At 44.3% G+C, this 21,735-nt stretch overlaps 1 protein-coding gene across 2 annotated transcripts in view; it reads left to right on the top strand.

Moving 5' to 3' along the window:
* cacul1 (CDK2 associated cullin domain 1) overlaps nucleotides 1-21,735 on the top strand; it is a 74,922-nt gene that overhangs the window by 23,425 nt on the left and 29,762 nt on the right. For both annotated transcript variants that reach the window (XM_033033969.1, XM_033033970.1), the window contains exons 5-6: nucleotides 1,068-1,163; nucleotides 21,264-21,366. In XM_033033969.1, the coding sequence (XP_032889860.1) occupies nucleotides 1,068-1,163; nucleotides 21,264-21,366 (199 nt within the window). The remainder of the gene's footprint in view (nucleotides 1-1,067; nucleotides 1,164-21,263; nucleotides 21,367-21,735) is intronic.

Here is a 21,735-nt window from a genome sequence, read left to right as displayed (position 1 = left end):
ATATAAAAACTCTGTGCTACCTAGTGTTCACAAGGATTCTAAGTTGTGTTTTTCCTCAAATACTAAGTATAACCAGCCTGCCTTTTTACCTATTGAGCCTAATCATGCTAGATCTGGCTTGTCACTCATTATACCACCTATCCACACAAACAGACTTTTGTATTCTGTGTTCAGTAAAGCCACAGTGGAGAGTTGGCCTCTAGGTATACAGTTCCCTGACGCACTGTCAGGTGGCAAAACTAGGTACAGAGCCTTCCCTTTGTGTCAAATTCAGGATATTTGGAGATATTAAAAATATATTAAAATTGCTGTAATTAAAGTAATTAAAGATCAAGTCACACTAAGAATTGATTTACAATGTTAAAATACAATGAGGATCTCCATCCAAATGGTAGGGTTTTCATTCCAAAGACCGGTTTGTCTATTTTGGATCAGAGTAATTTCCCTGGTGGAAAGCTGATGAATCCCACCACTGACGCCATTGATTTAAGATGGAGCGGTTCAATGCTGGTGGTTCCCACAGGAAGCATGATTTGAACCATTCATTCGTTATTCTGAATGTAGGCAGGGAGAGTGCTGAAACACTCTAATTCTCTGACCTGCACTTCCTATCTGTGCCTTCCCAGTGAGGATACCGATTGCTAAATTGACCGTTGCACTTGGAATTAGATTAATTGTTTCACTCAAGATTGGCAAATATACAATGTTAGCAATAAAGAAAAAAAATGAAAATGAGACAGGAAAAAGGTATGAAATCGCTGTGATTGAATGGTGGCGCACACTCGATGGGCCAAATCGTCTAATTTTGCTCAAATATATTGGAAGTGGAGAACTAATTATGGACAGATCACAGTATATTGACGAGGAATTGTTTTAGGATTACATTCACTATTTTGCCCCACGTTTTTGGTTATTTTTAAACAAAGTTAGAACACGTATTACAGCAATTTTTGTGCAACATCAAACATTCATAGTGCTGTCAAATACAAGGTTTGTTTATTGCTGTACATTGGTATATTTCTTAGACATGCATATTCCTTTAATGCTTTCCTAAATTTTCTTTGCAGGTCAGCTGTCCAGATGCTTACATTGAGAGGTTTAATGCCGCACTCAGCCAATACATGGGAGCTCTACAGAGCATTGTGCCTCTATTCATTTACATGGTGAGTACCTGTGCGTCTAGACTTTTGACATTAAATATATAATGGTAATAGATTGTCTTTATTATATAACTCTAGAATCATATTGTGCTGTCTTCTATCCAGATATTTAATTAATTAAAAGGTTTATTTGTTGTCATTTGAACCTCATTGAGGTTCAAACGAAATTTGGTTTCTGCAGTCATACACACAAGAAAAAGAACCAAGACACAACACAATTTACACAAACATCCATCACAGTGAATCTCCTCCTCACTGTGATGGAAGGCAAAGTCTTATCTCTCCCCTGCACTCCTCATTCTACTCCCGATGTCAGAGTCAAAGCCCCCGGCGGGCGATGGTAAGTAAGTCCCGCAGCCATTAAAGCCGCGCCGGGCGATGCAAGGCCGCGCTCCGGGTCTTGGTGTTGGAGCCCCCGGCGGGCACTAGCAAGTCCCGCGGCCATTTAAAGCCGCGCCGGGCGATGTAAGGCCCTGCTCCAGGTAATTTTCAACCCCGCAACTCGGGCGGGAGAAGACGCCGTTGCGGAAGCCCCGAAAAGCGGTCTCCCACCAGGGACCCGCGGGCTCCCGGTGTTACTGTCCACCTGCGGCTGGAGCCTCCGAATCTCCGGGGTCGGGCCGCAGCAGCGCGCCACCACAGCTCTCCACGCTCCGAACTCGGCCAGCTCCGCGATGGTAAGTAAGTCCGCAGGCTCCGCGACTGGAGCCCCAGGTCGTTCCGGTTGGAGGCCGCCCACGGTGCTAGGCCCCAACAACAACGGAGACCCGACAGAGAAAAGGCCGGGTTCTCCGTACAGGGAAAATATTTTAAAAGTACCCACCCACCCCCCGCCCCCCCACACACATACCCAGTTTAAAAAATAAAAACACTATAAACTACATTCAAACGAGACAAAAAATAAAAGACAGACGGACTGCAGAGGCCGCTGCGACTTGAGTCGCACCGCCCACCCAATGCTAATGTTCCACTAAGTTAATCAGTTACAGACTCCAGAACTCCCAAATGCCAGCTTAATTCTGCTTGAATAACTTGGATTTATCTGCTCTTTTTGAGCTTGGTGGGAAATAATGCTGAAAGCAGACGATATATATTTTTTAAAGCATTATTAATGCCTTTAGTTTTTCTTCAGATGCCTGTTCTTGTGCCTGTAATGTTACTTTCATATAGCTGCGAGTGACAGTGTAGTGTTAGCTTGCTAATAACAAGGCAGTTTAATCAAGTGAAATATCAACTCGTGACTTTCAGAATAGAAAAGCTTCACCAGCAATCTAAGAAAATCTGCATTCTCCCACTGAATGACATTTTCTTTCAAACATGTAACTGGCGCGTCTTGAATTGAACATTAATTACAGTAAATGGCATTGCTTGTCTTGTCAGAGGCAAGTATAAACTGTTCCATTCAGCATTATAATTTTGGCAGAGTCTCTGGCATTTTTTGTGAAACTGGAAAAGTGTTAAGCTGCTCCTAGAAATCTGCTTCATGCAATGTTTTTTTAATTTACACTTACTCGGTAAAAGTACAGCAAGTAATTAGAATGAAAATTGAATGATCTTTATTCCAAATGAGGTGGAGTGTAAATTTACTACAGCTGGAAAGGCTTTTGAAAGCTGCTGGAGTATTGTTGCAGTTTTGGACAACTCTTTTGGGTAGGGTAGCAATGTTACAACATTTTGAGATTTAAAAAATCAAAGCTGCAATTTATCCCATCAGATAATGCACAAAAATAAGTTTAATTTGACACTTAATTCACTTTCATATCTTCAGTATTAAAAATGTTATGGCCATTTTCATACTCGGAAATTAGCATCTTGTTCCCTATTGATTTTCCATTGACTTAACACAAAAGCTGTGATCGAGGACAGTGAAATGGCTATAACTTTCTTTAAAATTAAGAGAACTGAAAGAAACTTTCAGTTATTATAGATTGAAGCATTCTGAAACAAATATGAAACAATCTTACTTGGATGACCGGAAATTAAAGCATATAATTAGCCAGTTACCCAATTGTAGCTAATTCCAAACTTCAATTACTAGATCTAAACATCTAACCATTTCTTAAGAAAAGATTAACATTTTTAAATAGCCTAAGTGTCCAAATAACATTCACAAGGAATTCACAATAAAACATGATTTTTAAATCTCATTTACATTAATTTATAGGCCAAATGGAAGGAATTTAGTGTTCAATTGCTGCAAAATTAATGGCCATTTAAATCAGCTTTCGAGTGGGATCCTGTGGAACTCTGTGAAACGTGCTGGTTTGGAACATTCCCATTGCGGTAGATTTGTACCCCATATGCCCAGAAAAATACTGCGGGATTTAATGGGGCTACTCGCAACATAAAACTTTGTATAAAGGGATCTTAAGAAGCCCTTTTTAATGTAAAAATAAACAACCTACCTTCCGTTGTCCCCTGTATGAGATCCGTCCCGTTGTCAGCGGTCGCGGGTTTAGAGGATAATTTTTAACCTACTATAACAATTAAATTAACCAATTCAGTTTAAAAAGAGCTCCAGCGAATGAACCTCCCAGCGATTTTTCATCAGCAACTAAGTAGGCTGAACAACCTCGATTTGAATAGCCTAGGGAAAATCGCGTTTTAAACCCGCCCCCCCTCTCAACGGTGCCAAAATCACGCACACGGGCTGGGACAGGTCTGCAGCCCTGCTGTGAAGGTAGGTTTCGCAACATACCTAGGTAGGGTGTGCTTGACGGTGTCGATATTGAAGATTCGTTCTGAAGATTTCTAGAAAGGAGGTGTTATCATATGAGGAAGCATTGAGTAGTTGTGGCTTACATTCATTAGAGTTTGGAAGACGAGAGGTGTTTCATTTGTGACTTGAGAGTCGGTGACTGACCAGGTAGGATGCATAGATACGGTGAGACTGACCTTGAATAAGGAAACAAATTCAATTCTGAGATGAGAGTTTGTGTCTGAGCATTGTACCTCTTTAGAATTCTCTATCCCAGAGAATTGTTGAGGCTATTATTATGGATGCTCAGGGCTGAAAGAGATGTCATAAGGTCATAAGGAATAGGAGTAGAATTAGGCATTTGGCCCATCAAGCCTACTCTGCCATTCAATCATGGCTGATCTATCTCCCCCAATCCAATTCTCCTGCCTTCTCCCCATTACCTCTGACACCAATACTAATCAAGAATCTATCTCTGCTTTAAAAATATCCACTGACTTGGCTTCCACAGCCTTCTGTGGCAAATAATTCCACAGATTCCCCACCCTATGACAATTTTTTTTTCTCATCTCCTTCCTAAAAGAACGTCCTTTAATTCTGAGGTTATGACCTCTAGTCCAAGACTCTTCCACCAGTGGAAACATCAACTCCTCATCCACTCTATCCAAGCTTTTAACCATTCTGTATGTTCCAAAGAGGTCCCCCTCCTCATTTTATTAAACTCCAGCGAGTACAGGCCCAGTGCCGACAAACGCTCATCATAGGTTAACCTACTCTTTCCTGGGATCATTCTTGTAAACCTCCTCTTGACCCTCTACAGAGCCAGCATATCCTTCCACAGATATGGTGCCCAAAATTGCTCACAATATTCCAAAAGCAGATTTATCAGCGCCTTATAGAGCCTCAACATACATACCTGTTTTTGTATACAACCCCTCTTGAAATAAATGCTAGCATTGAGTTTGCTTTCTTTACTACCGATTTGACGCACATTAACTTTTTGGGAATCCTGCACCAGCACTCCCAAGTCCCTTTGCACCTCCGATTTCTGGGTTCTCATCCCATTTAGAAAATAGTTTATGCCTTTATTCCTACTACCAAAATGCATGACACCAAACTTTACTACACTATATTCCATCTGCCACTTCTCTGCCCATTCTCCCAACCTGTCCAAGTCCTTCTGCAGAGTCCCTGATTTCTCAACACTACCTGCCCCTCCAATTATTTTTGTATCATCTGCAAATTTCGCCCCAAAGCCTTTAATCCCCTCGTCCAAATCATTAATATATAAGGTGAGTAGCGGCCCCAGCACTGGTCCTTGTGGCATTGCACTACTCTACTCACCGGCAGCCAACCTCAAAAAGCCCCCTTTATTGTCACTCTTTGTCTTCTGCCATCCAGCCAACTTGTTATTCATGCTAGTATCTGCTCTTTGATACCACGGGCTCTTATTTTCATAAGCAGCCTAACGTGTGGCACCTTATCAAAGGCTTTCTGAAAATTTAAATGAGCAACATCTACTGACTCTCCTTTGTCTGTCCTGCTATTTACTTCTTCAAAGAATTCCAACAAATTTGTCAAGCAAGACCTCCCCTTCACAAAGCCGTGCTGACTTTGGCCTATATTATCGTGAACTTCTAAGTACTCCGTAACATCCTTTATAATGGACTCTAAAATCTTGCCAACCACCGGTCAAACTAACTGGCCTATAGTTCCCGCTATTTTGCTTTGCTCCCTTCTTGTGCAGCGGGGTAATATTGGCAATTTTCCAATCATCTGGGACCTCTCCTGTAGTGATTCTTGAAATATCACTGACAATGCCTCCATAATCACTAAAGTCACCTCTTTTAGAACCCTAGGGTGCAGTCCATCTGGTCCAGGTGACTTATCCACCTTCAGCCCTTTCAGATTCCCAAGCACCTTCTCCCTGGTAATAACCACTCCACTAACTTCCACCCCCTGACTCTTCTGAATTTCAGGCACATTGCTGGTGTCTTCCACTGTGAAGATTCGTGCAAAAAAGTTATTCAACTCCGCCATTTCTTTATTCCCCATTATCATTTCTCCTGCATCATTCTCCAGCAGTCCAACGTCCACACTCGCCTCTTTCTTGCTCTTTATATAACTGAAGAAACTCTTGCTATCCTCTTTTATATTATTGGCTAGCTTACCTTCGTATTTCATCTTTTCTCCCTGTATTGTCTTTTTAGTTACTCTCTGTTCTTTAAAAGCTTCCCAATCCTCTAGCTTCCCACTAATCTTTACTATGTTATATGCCTTCTCTTTTACTTTTATACTGTCCTTGACTTCCTTTGTCAGCCACGATCGCCTCTTCCTCTTTGGAATGAAAAGATCCTGCATCTTCCGGTTTATTCCCAGAAATTCCTGCCATTGCTGTTCTACCGTCATCCCTGCTAGGGTCCCTTCCAAGTCAACTTTGGCAGTTCATGCCTCTGTCGTCCCCTTTGCCCAGCTGCAATACCGACACATCGCATTTCACCTTCTCCCTCTCAAATTGCAGATTAAAACTTATATTGTGGTTGCTACGTCCTAATGGTTCCTTTACCTCGAGTTCACTAATCAAATCCAGTTCATTGCATGACACTAAATCCAAAATTCCCTTCTCCCAGGTAGGCTCCACTATAAGCTGCTCTAAGAATCCATCACGGAGGCACTCTACAAATTCCCCTTCTTGGGGTCCAGTACCAAAGTGATTTTCCCATGATCACTGTAGCATTGCCTTTTTTACATACCAATTTTATTTCCTGATGTAACTTGTACCCTATAAATGGCTACTGTTTGGGGGGGCTTGTAAATAACTCCTATTGGGGTCTTTTCACTCGTATAATTTCTCAGCTCTATCTGCAATGACTCTACATCTGCTGATCCTATGTCACCCCGCACTAAGGACTGAATTTCATTCCTAATCAACTGAGCTACCCTACCTCCTCTGCCCACCTTCGTGTCATTCCGATATGACGTAGAACCCTGAATATTTAGCTCCCAGCTCCGATCCTATTGCAGCCATGTCTCTTTAATTTTCATACCATCATACCTACCAATCTCTAACTGTGCTACAAGCTCATCCTCTTTGTTTCTTATACTACGAGCATTCAAATACAACACCTTTAATTTGGTATTCGCCTCCCTTCGCACACACGTGCCGATTTTACCCGACCTTACTCTCTTACCCCTTGAACTTTCCGTCCCATTAATTTGGGAGAACTGTAACATTTCCTGCACTCTTTCCCTTTAACACTCTTATACTTCCAATTTCCAACCACCCCCCCCCCCCCCCCCCCCCCCCCCCCCCCCCACTATTTTGTTTAAAGCTCTTTCTACACCTATTTATACAGTTCCAATCTGGTTCCAGTCTGGCAGGTAGAAGAATAGTTGGTTATGGGAAAGGAGTGCTAAGATGATGTTGAAGCTGCTGATTGGATCAATCACAATCATATTGAATGGTAGAGGATACTTCACAGGGAAATGTCTAATTTTCATTTTTGTTCTTGGATCCTTTGAAAGTGTAAACTAAATAGCTTCAGTTTTTATCAATATTCTTGCCTTTATCCAAAATGTGATTAAAATTGAAACGTCATTCTTCATTTACATAGTATAATTTTTGTCTCATCTCTATTTTGTCTCATCTCCTATTCTTCCCCACCCCCCCCAAGAAATTACTACAAAAGGTAGATGAGCTATTTCTCACATTTGCTAACTGCATTCATGCCATGCATGCTGCAATACAGTATACAAACAAGTAAATCCAAGTCACAATGGACTGTGGGTTCTTGTACCCGCTTTGATAGTTGACTGATGTTGATTTTTATCTCGGCAATCAGTGAAGGCAATCTGTCTTTATGAATGTGACCCATTATCTATCAGTTGCTTTTTATTAATCATGATAATAATCCAACCCACCTGGACAACAACAACTCCTACATCAGGTTGCTGTTCATTGATTTCAGCTCTGCCTTTAATACTGTCATCCCCGCCAGCTTGATCGCCATACTCAGCGGACTTGGCATCCACCTCCCTCTGCAACTGGACACTGGATTTCCTCACCAACAGACCACAGTCTGTCAGGGTCAACAACCTCACCTCCTCCACTATAACACTGAACACCGGCGTGCCACAGGGCTGTGTGCTCAGCCCTCTACTCTACTCCCTCTTCACCCACGACTGCATCCCTAAGTACGGATCCAACGCCATCATTAAGTTTGCTGACGACACCACGGTGGTAGGACTGATCAGTGACAACGATGAGTCAGCCTACAGAGAGGAGGTCCAGCACCTGACAACCTGGTGTGCCAACAATAACCTCGTCCTCAACTCCAAGAAGACGAAGGAAATTATTGTCGACTTCAGGAAGGTCAGAGGAGGCAGTCATACCCCCATCCATATAAATGGGACTGAGGTGGAGCGCGTCTCCAACTACAAATTCCTCGGGGTACATATCTCGGAGGATTTGTCCTGGTCCCTCAACACCTCCAAGCTGATCAAAAAGGCACAGCAGCGCCTTTACTTCCTGAGGAGGCTCAAGAAAGCCCACCTGTCCCCCCAGATCCTGACCAACTTCTACCGCTGTACCATCAAGAGCATCCTGACCACCTGCTTCACGGTATGGTACAGCAGCTGCACTGTTGCGGACAGGAAGGCACTACAATGGGTGGTGAAAACCGCGCAGCACATCATCGGTGCCCCGCTCCCTGCCATGGATGCCCTCCACCGAAAACGGTGTCTGAGACGGGCTGGGAAGATCATTAAAGACCCCTCCCACCCCAACCATGGACTGTTTGCTCTCCTCCCATCAGGGAGGCGGTACAGGAGCCTCAGGTCTCGTACCAGTAGGATGAGGAACAGCTTCTACAATTATACCATCACATTGCTGAACTCGGAGTCCCGCCGATAGATTTCTCCGGTCCCTCCGTCCCCATTGTTTAATTATTCTGTATTTTTGATTATTCTGTATCTTCTTTTTTTTTAAATTTCTATATGCACTACTACTACGGACTGACGCAAAACTGCATTTCGTTGTACCCATACTTAGTATTTGTGCAATGACATTAAAGTTGAATTGAATTGAATGATATCAAGTGGAAAAAGCCATGACCTATCCAATCTCTTATAATTGCTGTAATTCCTCATCCACAGCAGCATATTAGTGACTCAGCAATGTGGCTCATGTGTTTTTTGATAAGATCTCCTTTCCCTTTGCTAATTGTGTGAACTGACAAACTCTTCCACCAGGATTGCTTTGAGAAAAGGAGTGAGAGAGATTTTTTTTTTTTTTTTTTTTAAATTCATGGCGTGAAGATATTTCTTCACTATCATTGCTAAGTAAGTGTAAAGGGCCTGTCCCACTACGGCGACCTAATTTGCGAGTTTAGAAGAGTTTGCACTCTCCACAAACTCACAGCATGGTCGATACTTGGTCCTAGGAGGTCACTGTAACTCTCCTTCATGCTCAAGAGAAGTTCCCACTTACTCGCGGCATGTTTGGTCGAGGGAAATGTTTTCAACATGCTGAAAAATTTTCCGCGAGTAGAACTTGGTTGGCATATTTCTTTTGAACTCTTAGTGCAGTGGTAGTGGGGTCGCCATGTAGTTATAGGTAGTCGAGGTAGCCGTAGGCAATCTCCTTTGCTGAGGGCATTTTAATTGGCTCATTGAGGGGAAAAAAACGTATGCACGAGTTTTCAGAACCAAGGAAAACGGACCGTTAATGTTAAATGCCCGCTAAACTTTATTAAAAGTTGTCTGGCTTCTTAAAAGTGTCTCCTTCCCCCCCCGCTCCCTCCCTGCTCTTTTAAAGGACTTAAGGGCCTGTCCCACCAGCATGCGATTGCATGCGTCTAGCTTGAGGCGTACGGCCTTGTGGGGCCGGTCCCAATTCAAACCGCGGAGGCATATGGAGTTGTGCGGGGCTGGTCCCGATATCATACTCACCAATCAGCTGGGCAGTAGGCGGGCCGACTGAATTTGGACGTCGCATGGCGTCGGGCGGTGACTATATCACGCAATGGCACGCCGGACGGTGATGTCATCGCACAACGCTAGGCTACGCCGTCAAGTCGCTGCATACGACGTCAAGACGCTGCGTAAGCCCGTCGAGGCGCTGTGTACGGCCTCAATGTGGCTGCGTGCCAACAGGCTGTGTGTGTGTGTGTGTGTTAATCCCAGGAGGGAATGTGTGTGTATATCACACACGCGCACACACGCACACATATGAATATACACTGTTTTGTTTTCTCGTTTATAACATTGTTTACAGAGTACTATGTTTACATTTTCTGTTGTGCTGCTGCAAGTAAGGATTTCATTGTTCTAACTGGAACGTGGAAGAATAGAAATTTGATTCTTGACTTGCGTGGCTAATATGTGGGATAGAACTAGTGTACAGGTGATCGGTGGTCGGCGTGGACTCGGTGGGCCGAAGGGCCTGTTTCCGCACTCTTTCTTTAAATTAAACTAAAAACACTAAAACCAGAGGGAGTCTAAAGAAGGGTCTCTACCTGAAACGTCACCCAATTAGAGATGCTGGTGGCTCCATGGAGTTCCCCCGCACAATTAAAGCATGGAATAATCTTCACCCTACCATAGTTGCCCAACCAGACGCAACTAAATTTAAGGTAGACAATGTTGGAGAAACTCAGCGGGTGAGGCAACATCTATGGAGCAAAGGAAATGGCGACGTTTCGGGTCGAGACCCTTCTTCAGACTGATGTGGGGGTGGGGGCAGATAGAAGAAAGGAAGAGGCGGAGTCAGTAGGCTGTGGGAGAGCTGGGAAGGGAAAGATGGAGAAAGCAGGGACTACCTGATATTGGAGAAACACAGTATGTTAGGAGGCTCTCAATGGAGCACCGATAAAAGGACAGCAGCAGTCTCTGAGTGATGTTATTCTTCCTGAGCACCCTCAGGAAGTGCAGTCTCTGCTGGACCTTTTTCAGCAGCGCAGAGGTGTTCACGCTCCACGTCAGGTCCTCCTCAATATGGATTCCCAGGAAGCGGAAATCCGCCACCCTCTCCACACAGTCCCCTTTGATAATTAATGGTACCATGTCCGTTTTATTCTTCCTGAAGTCTATTATTATCTCCTTGGTCTTTAAGGTGTTAAGGAGCAGGTTATTTTCTCCACACCACACTGTCAGCTGCTCCACCTCATCCCGGTAGGCGTACTCGTCCCCCCCGGAGATGAGTCCCACCACCGTAGTGTCATCCGCAAATTTGACAATGGTGTTTCTGTGGTGGGCGGGGATGCAGTCATGTGTGTAGATGGTGTAGAGCAGGGGGCTCAGCACGCAGCCCTGTGGAGAGCCGGTACTGAGGCTGAGGGCCGTGGATGTGTGATGGCCCACTCTGACTCTCTGGCTGCGACCCGACAGGAAGCTATTTATCCACATGCAGGTGGAGTGTGGAAGTCCCAAGTCCCCCAGTTTGTCCACCAGTTTGTGGGGAAGGATGGTATTAAAGGCAGAGCTGTAGTCCACAAAGAGCATCCGCACGTAGCTCCCCCGCTGCTCCAGGTGGGACAGTGCAGCATGGAGAGCTGTGGCTACAGCGTCCTCTGTAGATCTATTCGCTCTGTACGCAAACTGGTGGGGGTCAAAGCTTCGGGGCAGGAGTGATGTGATGTGACCCCGGACCAGTTTTTCAAAACACTTCATCACCACTGGTGTGAGTGCGACTGGCCGGTAGTCGTTGAGGCTGGAAATGTGGGGTTTTTTGGGCAAGGGGACTATGGTTGCGGACTTCAGACAGGGTGGAACAGTGGACTGGGCCAGAGACTGGTTGAAAATCCTCGTACAGACTCCAGCCAGCTGGTCAGCGCAGTCCTTCAGCACGCGTCCAGAGACGCCGTCGGGTCCAGTAGCCTTCCTTGGATTGATGGCCCGCAGCGTGCGCCTCACCTCATGCTCCTCTATCTTGAGGGTTAGGCTGCTGTGGACCATGTGGTGTGATGTGGCTGTCTCGGGTGGCTCCACTTCAAAGCGAGCAAAGAAGAGGTTCAGCTCCTCTGCCAACGAGGCGTCACCTTCAGCAGCTCCAAGGTTGGTCTTGTAGTTGGTGAGGTACTGGATCCCCTGCCACACCTGCCTGCTGTTGTTGCTGTCCAGGTGGTCCTCTATCTTCCTCCTGTAGTCTGATTTGGCCTCTCTGATGCCTCTCTTCAGGTTAGCTCGGGCCGTGCTGTATAAAGCCCTATCGCCCAAGTCAATGTTCATACCGCTGGGGTGTAAATTGCCCAAGCGAAATATGAGTTGCTGCTCCTCCAATTTACGGTGGGCCTCACTCTGGCCATGGAGGAGGCCCAGGACAGAAAGGTCAGATTCCGAATGGGAGGGGGAGTTAAAGTGCTGAGCCACCGGGAGATCAGGTTGGTTATTGCGGACCGAGTCGGAGGTATTGGGCGAAGCGATCGCCAAGCCTACGCTTGGTCTCACCGATGTAGAGCAGCGGATGCAATAGATGAAGTTGGAGGAGGTGCAGGTGAACCTCTGCCGCACCTGGAAAGACTGCTTGGGTCCTTGGATGGAGTCGAGGGGGGAAGGTAAAGCGGCAAGTGTAGCATTTCCTGCGGTTGCAAGGGAAAGTGCCAGGAGAGGGGGTGTTTTAGAAACATAGAAAATAGGTTCAGGAGGAGGCCATTCGGCCCTTCGAGCCTGCACCGCCATTCAATATGATCATGGCTGATCATCCAACTCAGTATCCTGTACCTGCCTTTTCACCATACCCCCTGATCCCTTTATCCACAAGGACACTCGCTAGAGTATAGAATAATGTGGGGGGACACGTTGATCCATACAGAATGGTGAAAGGCTTGGATAGAGTGGATGTGGAGAGGATGTTTCCACTAGTGGGAGAGGCTAGGACTAGAGGTCATAGCCTCAGAATTAAAGGACATTGTTTTAGGAAGGAGATGAGGAGGAATTTCTTTAGTCAGGATGGTGAATCTGTAGAATTATTTGCCACAGAAGGCTATGAAGGTCAAGTCAATGGATATATTTAAAGCAGAGATAGATATATTCTTGATTAGTATGGGTGTCAGAGGTTATGGGAAGAAAGCAGGAGAATGGGATTAGGAGGGAGAAATAGATCGGCTATGATTGAATGGCGGAGTAGAATTGATGGGCCAAATGGCCTCATTCTGTTCCGATCACTTAAGAATCTTATGATAATTGCATCATTGTGCTGGGCTCATATTTGGAGAGTTGTGCACAATTTTGAATTCTGAAGGATCCAGTGCTAGTGTAATTCTTGGATGAGGAAAGGTTAAATAAATTTACCCTATGTTTTCTGGGGTTTGGAGGAACAAGAGATGATCTTGTTTAAGCAAGTTTGTAGGCTAGATCTTTAGAACGTTTCCTTTAGAGCCAAAGGGAGAAATCACAAGTTAACATGATATTGTTCTGACTGAGATGAGGAGGCTTTGCTTTTGAAGAGTATCTCTTCAGAATTCTGCACCCCCAGTGGATTGCAGATGCTGATCTGTGAAGTGTGTTCAAGACTGAAATTGATTTTTTAAATTTTTAAATAATCTAGTGTTGTGGGAATCGGGAAGGTAAATCGTCCTGATCAATCATAATCTTATTCAGTAGCATAAAAGACGACTGTTTTTAAGGTGTTTTGTAGGTTGAAGGGAAAATTAGAGTATACATGGGCAGGTCAAGGATTGGCGCTTGTAAATGGCAGGAATAACGGACTTACAAATTTTAGAAATTATCTAGACGTTATTTTATCGGAACTTAGTCTAAACGCTGTTGGATTAAGGATTCAGCAGAACAAGCTTGCCATTGTGGCTTGGGTTATCTGCCAACAACTAGGGTAGACTGCTTTGAAACTAACTAGGCTTGGATTGTAACAATAGATTTCACTTAACATCACAGTCCAATTTCAGCACAGCCACGATTCAACGAGAAAAGCCTTCTCCTGTGCAGAATGTGTTCTTATTATTTGGAGCAATATTGTTAATTTCTCTTTATTACCAGATCATTGTCTATGGAGAGATCTGTTTTTGGAATGATGCAGCATGACCACTGGTTTGCAGTTGTACCAATTTAAGTCTTTAAGACAAATGTGTTTGCTCCTTCGCAAAAGGTTATTGTGACTTATTGTTGAATATCATATTTGCAACGGGAACAACTTGCCTAATTCCAGTGAATATTTCAGTGCAAGTTTCATTTCATGAGGTGACAGTTTGACCTTTTTGTACATTTAATTTGCTTATGAGTTCCTCTTTACTTTCCACCCACACCAAACCAATGCCATCCTGATTTAGTCTGACATTACAGAATCCAAATACCATGGTGGTTAGGCAATCATTTACAAGCTCCAGTGAGCCCTTCAGTTTGCAAGGGTCAGAAGAAATAATACTTAGTGACTAAATCAGATTGTTTGCAATTAATTTGAATGGTGGAATTGTCATATGCAGTTTGTTTTTAAATCAGTTGATCTATACCTTTGCTTAAATGTAATGCATTTTAAAGCTAAAGATGTCCATTCTCCTGCACAAAAAAATTAAAATTAAAAGTGAAATGTTCTACAAAATAGAGCAGTAATTATGATAATCCATTAGCACATGTGCATGTTATAAGCCAGATTTTTGGAATCTTTGAGATATTTGAGAACAGGATTGCCGGAATTGCATTTTCCACATAGTTGAGCTACATTAGCAGATTAGTAAGGCTCCCCACCTTATTTAACAAAAATATGTACTGCAGAGTAATCAGAAGGAAGGAAATGTTTAATTCTCTGTAAATAAGTAACTTTACTTCGAGGATAACTTGAAATCACTATATTACAATTGTATCAAAAAGTCTCTTGAAGTTAAATGTAAACATCTTTCTCTTCACTGCTGTTTTAAAAGTCTGGTTTGTGGAATAAGAGAGCGGTCATGTGATTTAAAGATTAAATTCCAGTCTAGTTGAACTTGCAGAACTAGACAGCCTTTGCACAGCAATGTAAATTATTGTTCAAAAAAATGATTTTTAAGTAATAAAAAAATATTTTGGTTAATTTTATTCTTGCTGTTCAAATCGGGTAAGATTTAGTAGAATAGCAGAACAGTGTTAAACATACAATGCCTAAAGACTGAATTATTCACCAGAATTCTAATGACACATATTCTAATAAGTTAGTGTGGCCAAAATGTGTGGATGTTGATTCTAAGTAGGTATTGGTGACATATGGTTTTGATTTTAGACTAACATCTGGGAAAGTAGGTTCAAATTGCACATCTACACAAGTAAAATAATTTTCATTGTGTGTTAACCATTTGCATCCGATTTGTTTTGATTTGTACCATTTGAAAAAGATTTGTCATCCTTTTCTATCGGTAGCAACCTAAACACCAGTGTAGATTTAGGAAGTTCCAGTCTAGTTGAACTTGCAATGTAAGGAAAAAAGACACAATGCTGGATTAATCAGTGGGTCAGGCAGCATCTCTGAAGAACATGGATAGGCAATGCTTTGGGTCACGGCCCTTTATCAGACTGTTGGTGGCGCAAGGGAGGTGGGGAAGATGGCGAGAAGAGAGGCAGGACAAAGCCTGCGACAGAAGGATTGAAGGGTTGCGAATTATGAAGCTAGAGGAAGGAAAGTAGGTGGAAGGGGAGAGGGAGGGGTAAACGTAAGTGTGAGTCCAGGTGGACCCAGGAGAGAAGGAGGGAGGGGATGGGTGAGAAATAGGAATACTTTATTGTCACATGTGACTAGGCACAGTGAGATTATTTGCTTGCATACACAATGTGAACAAATAGCAGCCACCCACGGCGCTGACAAAGTTACAGAGCACGCCGGCTCCCCTTTTTGTCCAACCCCCCCCCCCCCCAACAGTTCCCTCTCGACCTGGGCTTCTACCCGGCGATTCGGGAGGCAGCGAGATCGCGGCGCCTGGATAAAGGCCTCTGGGCCACGTTCCCAGTTCATAGCCGCGGCCCTTCAGGAAGTTTTCTGGACGTGCGGCCCGTCGGGAACTATCTTAGAAGAATTGATAGAGATTCTAGAATCTGATTCTCGTGCTATGAATGGGAAACTCTGAAATGTTCACATTTGGCTCAGTGCAACTTCCAAAGAACACAAGATAACATGAAGACGTGTGAAAATCTTACTGATTTCTTCTCTTGCACTCCGGTTTAACAGAGGTGTAGCGAGGCCACCAAAGGATTTTATTTAGCAATGGAGAGACGCAACAATTCATTTGCTGTTCTTTCCACTCAACACAAGAACATAGGAGCAGGACTCGCCCATCAAGACTTTCCCACCATTTAAAGTCCTCATGGCTGATTGATGCTGGCCTCGGCTCCTCTTCTGTGCCATTTCCCCATTCCCTCCATTCTTTAATCTTTCAAATGTTTGGTAGCTACCTTTATAAAAAAATAAAATTAATAAAAAAAAAAATAAAAAAACCTTGTTTAAGAAATAATAATAATAAACTTTATTCGGAGGGGGCGCTGCTCTGGCAGCAGCCATGTCATGCAGCTCGTCAGTTTTTCAACTTTAAAATTTTTTTTTTAGTATGTTTTAAAGTCTGTATTTAATGTTTCTTCATGTGTTTTGTGTGGGGGGGTGGTGTGTGGGGGGTAAGGGGGGAACCGCTTCGGTCGCCTCCTCCACGGAGAGGCGAGTTTTTCCAGGTCGCCTCCCCCGTGGCCTAACATCAAGGATCGACGCGGCCTTTCCCGGAGACGCGCCCAGGGCTTCAGCGGCGGGCGCAGCGTGGACTCTCGGCGTGGAGCGGGCGACCCTCGCTGGGGCTCGCTGGAGGGGAGCGCTCCGTTTCGCTGGCCCGGGGCAGCCGGCAGCCTGAAGTCGCGGTCTGCAGAGCTCCAGCTGGTGCGGCGTCTACAGCCCGGGATCTCACGTTGGGGACCTGGGGAAGAAGAAGCCATCACTGCCGGCCCGCGGCCGACTTCTACCGCGGGGCCGGCATGGACTTACCATCACCCTTGGAGGGGAGCTTCGACCGCCGGCCCTGCAGTCTACGGTGCTTCTGGCTGCGGCGGGGTCTTAAATCTTGACCGCCGGTCTGCGGCCTACAACAACTTAAAGCCGCGGTCTCCGGTGAGGAAGAGCCGATCCTGGACTGACTCTGGACTCTGGTCCTGACCACGGGAGGAGGACTGGCCAAATTTTGTGACTTCCACCACAGTGATGAATGCTGTGGTGGATGTTTGTGTTACAGTTTTATTGTGGTTGTGTGTTCTTTATTATTGTATCGCTGCAGACAACCCAAATTTCCACCAGCCTGGCTGTGTGGCAATAAATTATATCTATCTATCTATCTATCTATCTATCTATCTATCTATCTATCTATCTATCTATCTATCTATCTATCTATCTATCTATCTATCACGGACTCAAGGTCCAGACAAGGGGCAACATTACATTAAAAATGCATTGCATATCAAATATCATAAATATAAAATCATGGTATATCACATAAAAACATCATAATTTATATTTAACAAAAACCCACAATAAAGTTAAAAATCCAGATTAAAAGATGATCAGTGTCCTACAACGAGACAAGGATACCAGTGTCTCCACAACTGGGATTCGTAGCATGTAGTGCTAACCCTTATGTTTGTCAAGGCCACAATAAGCACATTTTTAGAGTCATTTATCCTGCAAATGAATTTATACATGTGGTGTCTTAGGATAGCTTCTAAAGTACTGACTCCTGCAGCCACAAACATATTACTGGCACTACACCATCTAGGTTGCCTTAGCAGTGTTCTCATGGCATCGTTATATGCCACCTTTAGTCTCTGCATACTTGTCTTTAAATAGTTCGACCACAGGTGCGCAGTGTAGAGGGGTGTGCAGTATGCTCTAAATAGCGACATCTTCACCACATCTGCACACGCACCAAATTTACGCAAGAGGATATTTGCCTGTACATACAGCATGCGTCGTTGCCTATAAATATCCTCATCATCTGTCATTTGTTCTGTAATAATATGCCCTAGATATTTTATCTTATTACAGACACTAAGATTGTTGTAAGACAATTTAAAAACAGGATATTTTAGGCTATTTATTAACAGGATATTTAAGAAAAACAGGAAAACAGGAAAAACAGGATATTTAAGAAAGAACTGCAGTTGCTGAAAAAAATGAAGGTAGACAAAAATGCTGGAGAAACTCAGCAGATGAGGCAGCATCTATGGAGAGAAGGAATAGGCGACGTTTCGGGTCGAGACCCTTCTTCAGACTGATGTCGCGGGCGGGAAACAGAAAGGAAGAGGCGGGGGAGAGTAGGCTTGTGGGAGAGCTGGGGAGGGGAAGGAGGGAGAAAGCAAGGACTATCTGAAATTAGAGAAGTCAATGTTCATACCGTTGGGGTGTAAACTACCCAAGCAAAATATGAGGCGCTTTCCCTCAAATTTGCACTGGGCCTCACTCTGGCAAAGGAGGAGGCCCAGGACAGAAAGGCCAGATTTGGACTGGGAGGGGGCGTTGCATTGCTGAGCCACCAGGAGATCAGGTTGGTTAGTGCGAACTGAGCGGAGGTGTTGGGCGAAGCGATCGCCAAGCCTGCGCTTGTTCTCGCCGATGTAAGGAAGTTGACACCTGGAAGAGCGGATTCAGTAGATGAGGTTGGACGAGGTGCAGGTGAACCTCTACCTCTCCTGGAAAGACTGCTTGGGTCCTTGGATAGAGTCGAGAGGAGGGGGGGGGGGGGGGGGGGGTAAAGCGACAAGTGTAGCATTTCCTGCGTTTGCAAGGAAAAGTACCTGGGGAGGGGGTGGTTTCGCCGTCTCCAACGGGATCCCACCACTGGCCACATCTTTCCATCTCCTCCGCTTTCTGCTTTCCGTGGAGACCATTACCTCCGAAACTCCCTGGTGAATTTGTCCCTTCCCACCTAAACCACTCCCTCCCCCCGGGTACTTTCCCTTGCACCCGCAGGAAATGCTACACTTGTCACTTTACCTCCCACCTCGACTCCATCCAAGGACCCAAGCAGTCTTTCCAGGTGAGGCAGAGGTTTACCTGCACCTCCTCCAACCTCATCTACTAATTGAGGTTACTCCTGTGTCAGCGCGAGTAACCACAATTGGTCCCTTGATTGCGCTGTCCACCACCTGCTGTCCTGTTATCCATCGCCCACTGACCCGCTCCGTTCTATGATCTTTGCTCTCGAGCTGGTGCCCTCACTGTCCGGTCTACATTGAAAGACGCAGACCGGGCAGTGCATGCTATGCAGTGTCACCCAGCACTGCTTGGGAGGGGGCAACTGAGGCCATATCCTGCTCCTGGCGGCAGTCGGCAGCAGTGAATGAGCTGCTGGCATGATCCCCGACCCCCTCCTTCTCAAAGCTCCTGCCCGTGCTGACCCGGGCCAGACTCCCCACATGCTGTGAAAGGAACCCTCCCCCCTCAATTGGTCCCTTGAACTAGTATTGTCATTCAATAAGATCACAACTGATTCAACTTGTCCCGGTGTGCTCCCGTTTCCCCCCCCCCCCCCCCCCCCATCTCTCCACCTGCTGTCACCCTCCCCACCCCCATTCAGTTATTCAGAATGGAGGAGATCTGGAAGCCTTGGGCAAATTGAGTTGCTACTTTCTTTATTTTAATTTTATTTTTTTTGAGCGTGGGAAATTCTATGTCCCGCCAGCCTCTTTTCAAAATTTAGCAACTCAAAATGGGAGTGTGTCTTCGACACAGGTGCGTCTTCATTGCTGGGAAATACGGTAATCAGCTCTCAGCCAATGGTCCAGTCTTTTCATCCAACGTTCTTTTGGCGAGGCAGGGTAGTGGAGATGAAACCACATTGGAGCGTTCAACATTTGCTCTGCATCATACGTACCTGATGTCTTTGTGTCAAATATAACAAAAGAAGCCACACACTAAGTATTTACTGCACACATACAAAACCTATCATTTATTTATTTGCCTCTGTACTCCATAATTTGAGATTTGTAATAGGAAAAATCACATGTGGTTAAAGTGCACATTGTCAGATTTTATTAAAGGCTATTTTTATACATTTTGGTTTCACCATGTGGAAATTGCAGCTGCGTTTATACTCCCCCCCCCCCCCCCTCCCAGAGACATCAGCCAAATCTTCGGCTTCCAAAATCAACTGTTTGGAACAATCCATTGTCCAACAGATCAGAAACACTCTTCAGGAGTCAGGTGTGGATTTGTCAATGACCACTGTCTGCAGAAGACTTAATGAATAGAAAATACAGAGGCTACACTGCAAGATGTAAACCACTGGATAGCTGCAAAAATAGGATGGCCAGGTTACAGTTTGCCAAGAAGTACTTAAAAGAACAACCACAGTTCTGGAAAAAATGTCTTGTGGACAGATGAGATTAACTTATATCAGAGTGATTGCAAGAGCAAAGTATGGAGGAGAGAAGGAACTGCCCAAGATCCAAAGCATTCCACCTCATCTCTGAAACATGTGGTGGGGGTGTTATGCCCTGGGCATGTATGGCTGCTCAAAGTACTGGCTCACTTATCTTCATTGATGATACAACTGCTGATGCTTGTAGCGTAATGAATTCTGAAGTGTCTGGACACATTCTATCTGCTCAAGTTCAAACAAATGTCTCAAAACTCATTAGCCGGCGGTTCATTCTACAGCAAGACAATGATCCCAAACATACTGCTAAAGCAACAAAGGAGTTTTTCAAAGCTAAAAAAGGGTGAATTCTTGAGTGACCAAGTCAATCACCCGATCTGAACCCAATTGAGCATGCCATTTATATGCTGAAGAGAAAACTGAAGGGGACTCGTCCCCAAAACAAGCATAAGCTAAAGATGGCTGTAGTACAGGCCGGGCAGAGCATCACCGAAGAAGACACCCAGCAACTGGGATGTCCATGAGTCGTAGACTTCAAGCAGTCATTGCATGCAAAGGATATGCAATAAAATACTAAACATGACTACTTTCATTGACATGACATTGCATCTCAAATGTTATGGTGCCCTGAAATGGGGGGGACTGTGTATAAACACTGTTGTAATTTCTACATGGTGAAACCAAAATGTATAAAAATGACCTTTAATAAAATCTGATAATGCGCACTTTAACTACATATGATTTTTTTTTTTCCTCTATTACAAATCTCAAATTGTGGAGTACAGAGGCAGATAAATAAATGATGGGTCTTTGGGGGAGGGGGGGGGGAGAGAAAAGAGCAAAGCACATGCTTAACTGTGAATGTCATCACAGTAATATTGACCAGGCTGATATTCGTGGGTGGCAGCATGGACTGGGATTAAGTAATGGAGCAGTCAAAATGAGGGAATACCTGCTTGATCTAGCTGAAATTAAGCAGAATAATGCCTAGCACATGGGTCTGGGCCCAGAAAATGAGCCCCTCTCAAAATTGCTCACTTCCAACATTAAATCCTGCTGATAACTTTTTCTCATACTTTGCAGAACAAATTTTACATTGAAACCAAACTTAACAGAGATTTGAGAGATGACCTCATAAAATTGTTTACAGAACAGGTTGCAGAAAAGCATGTTCCCACCTTAATGCGTAAGTATTGTTGATATGTTTTTTTTTGTGCCAGAGTTAGTTTAATTATGGGACGGCTTCAGAATTAACCTTGAATACAGTGCTACTTGTGAGTTTCGCATCAATTTGAAGTACCATCTTGAAAAGAAATATGTGCCTTTTCTAAAGCCTGACCTTCACTATTAACATGTTATCATTTGGTTCCCTGGTGCAACTGGGAATATGTTATTTTAATATCTGCATTGACAATTTTTTTTTTAATATGAACTGTGCGATATTTAGATTGTTACTACAAATTAATGACTTCAGCTCTTTTTACTTGCTTCATTTCTTTCTTTCAGAAAAATAGTCAGATTTCATTTGGATTGGCTTTCATTTTGTTTCTTGGGT

Source organism: Amblyraja radiata, chromosome 15 (assembly GCF_010909765.2).
Source record: "Amblyraja radiata isolate CabotCenter1 chromosome 15, sAmbRad1.1.pri, whole genome shotgun sequence".
Lineage (NCBI taxonomy): Eukaryota > Metazoa > Chordata > Chondrichthyes > Rajiformes > Rajidae > Amblyraja > Amblyraja radiata.
This window is presented reverse-complemented; position numbering and strand designations above follow the sequence as displayed.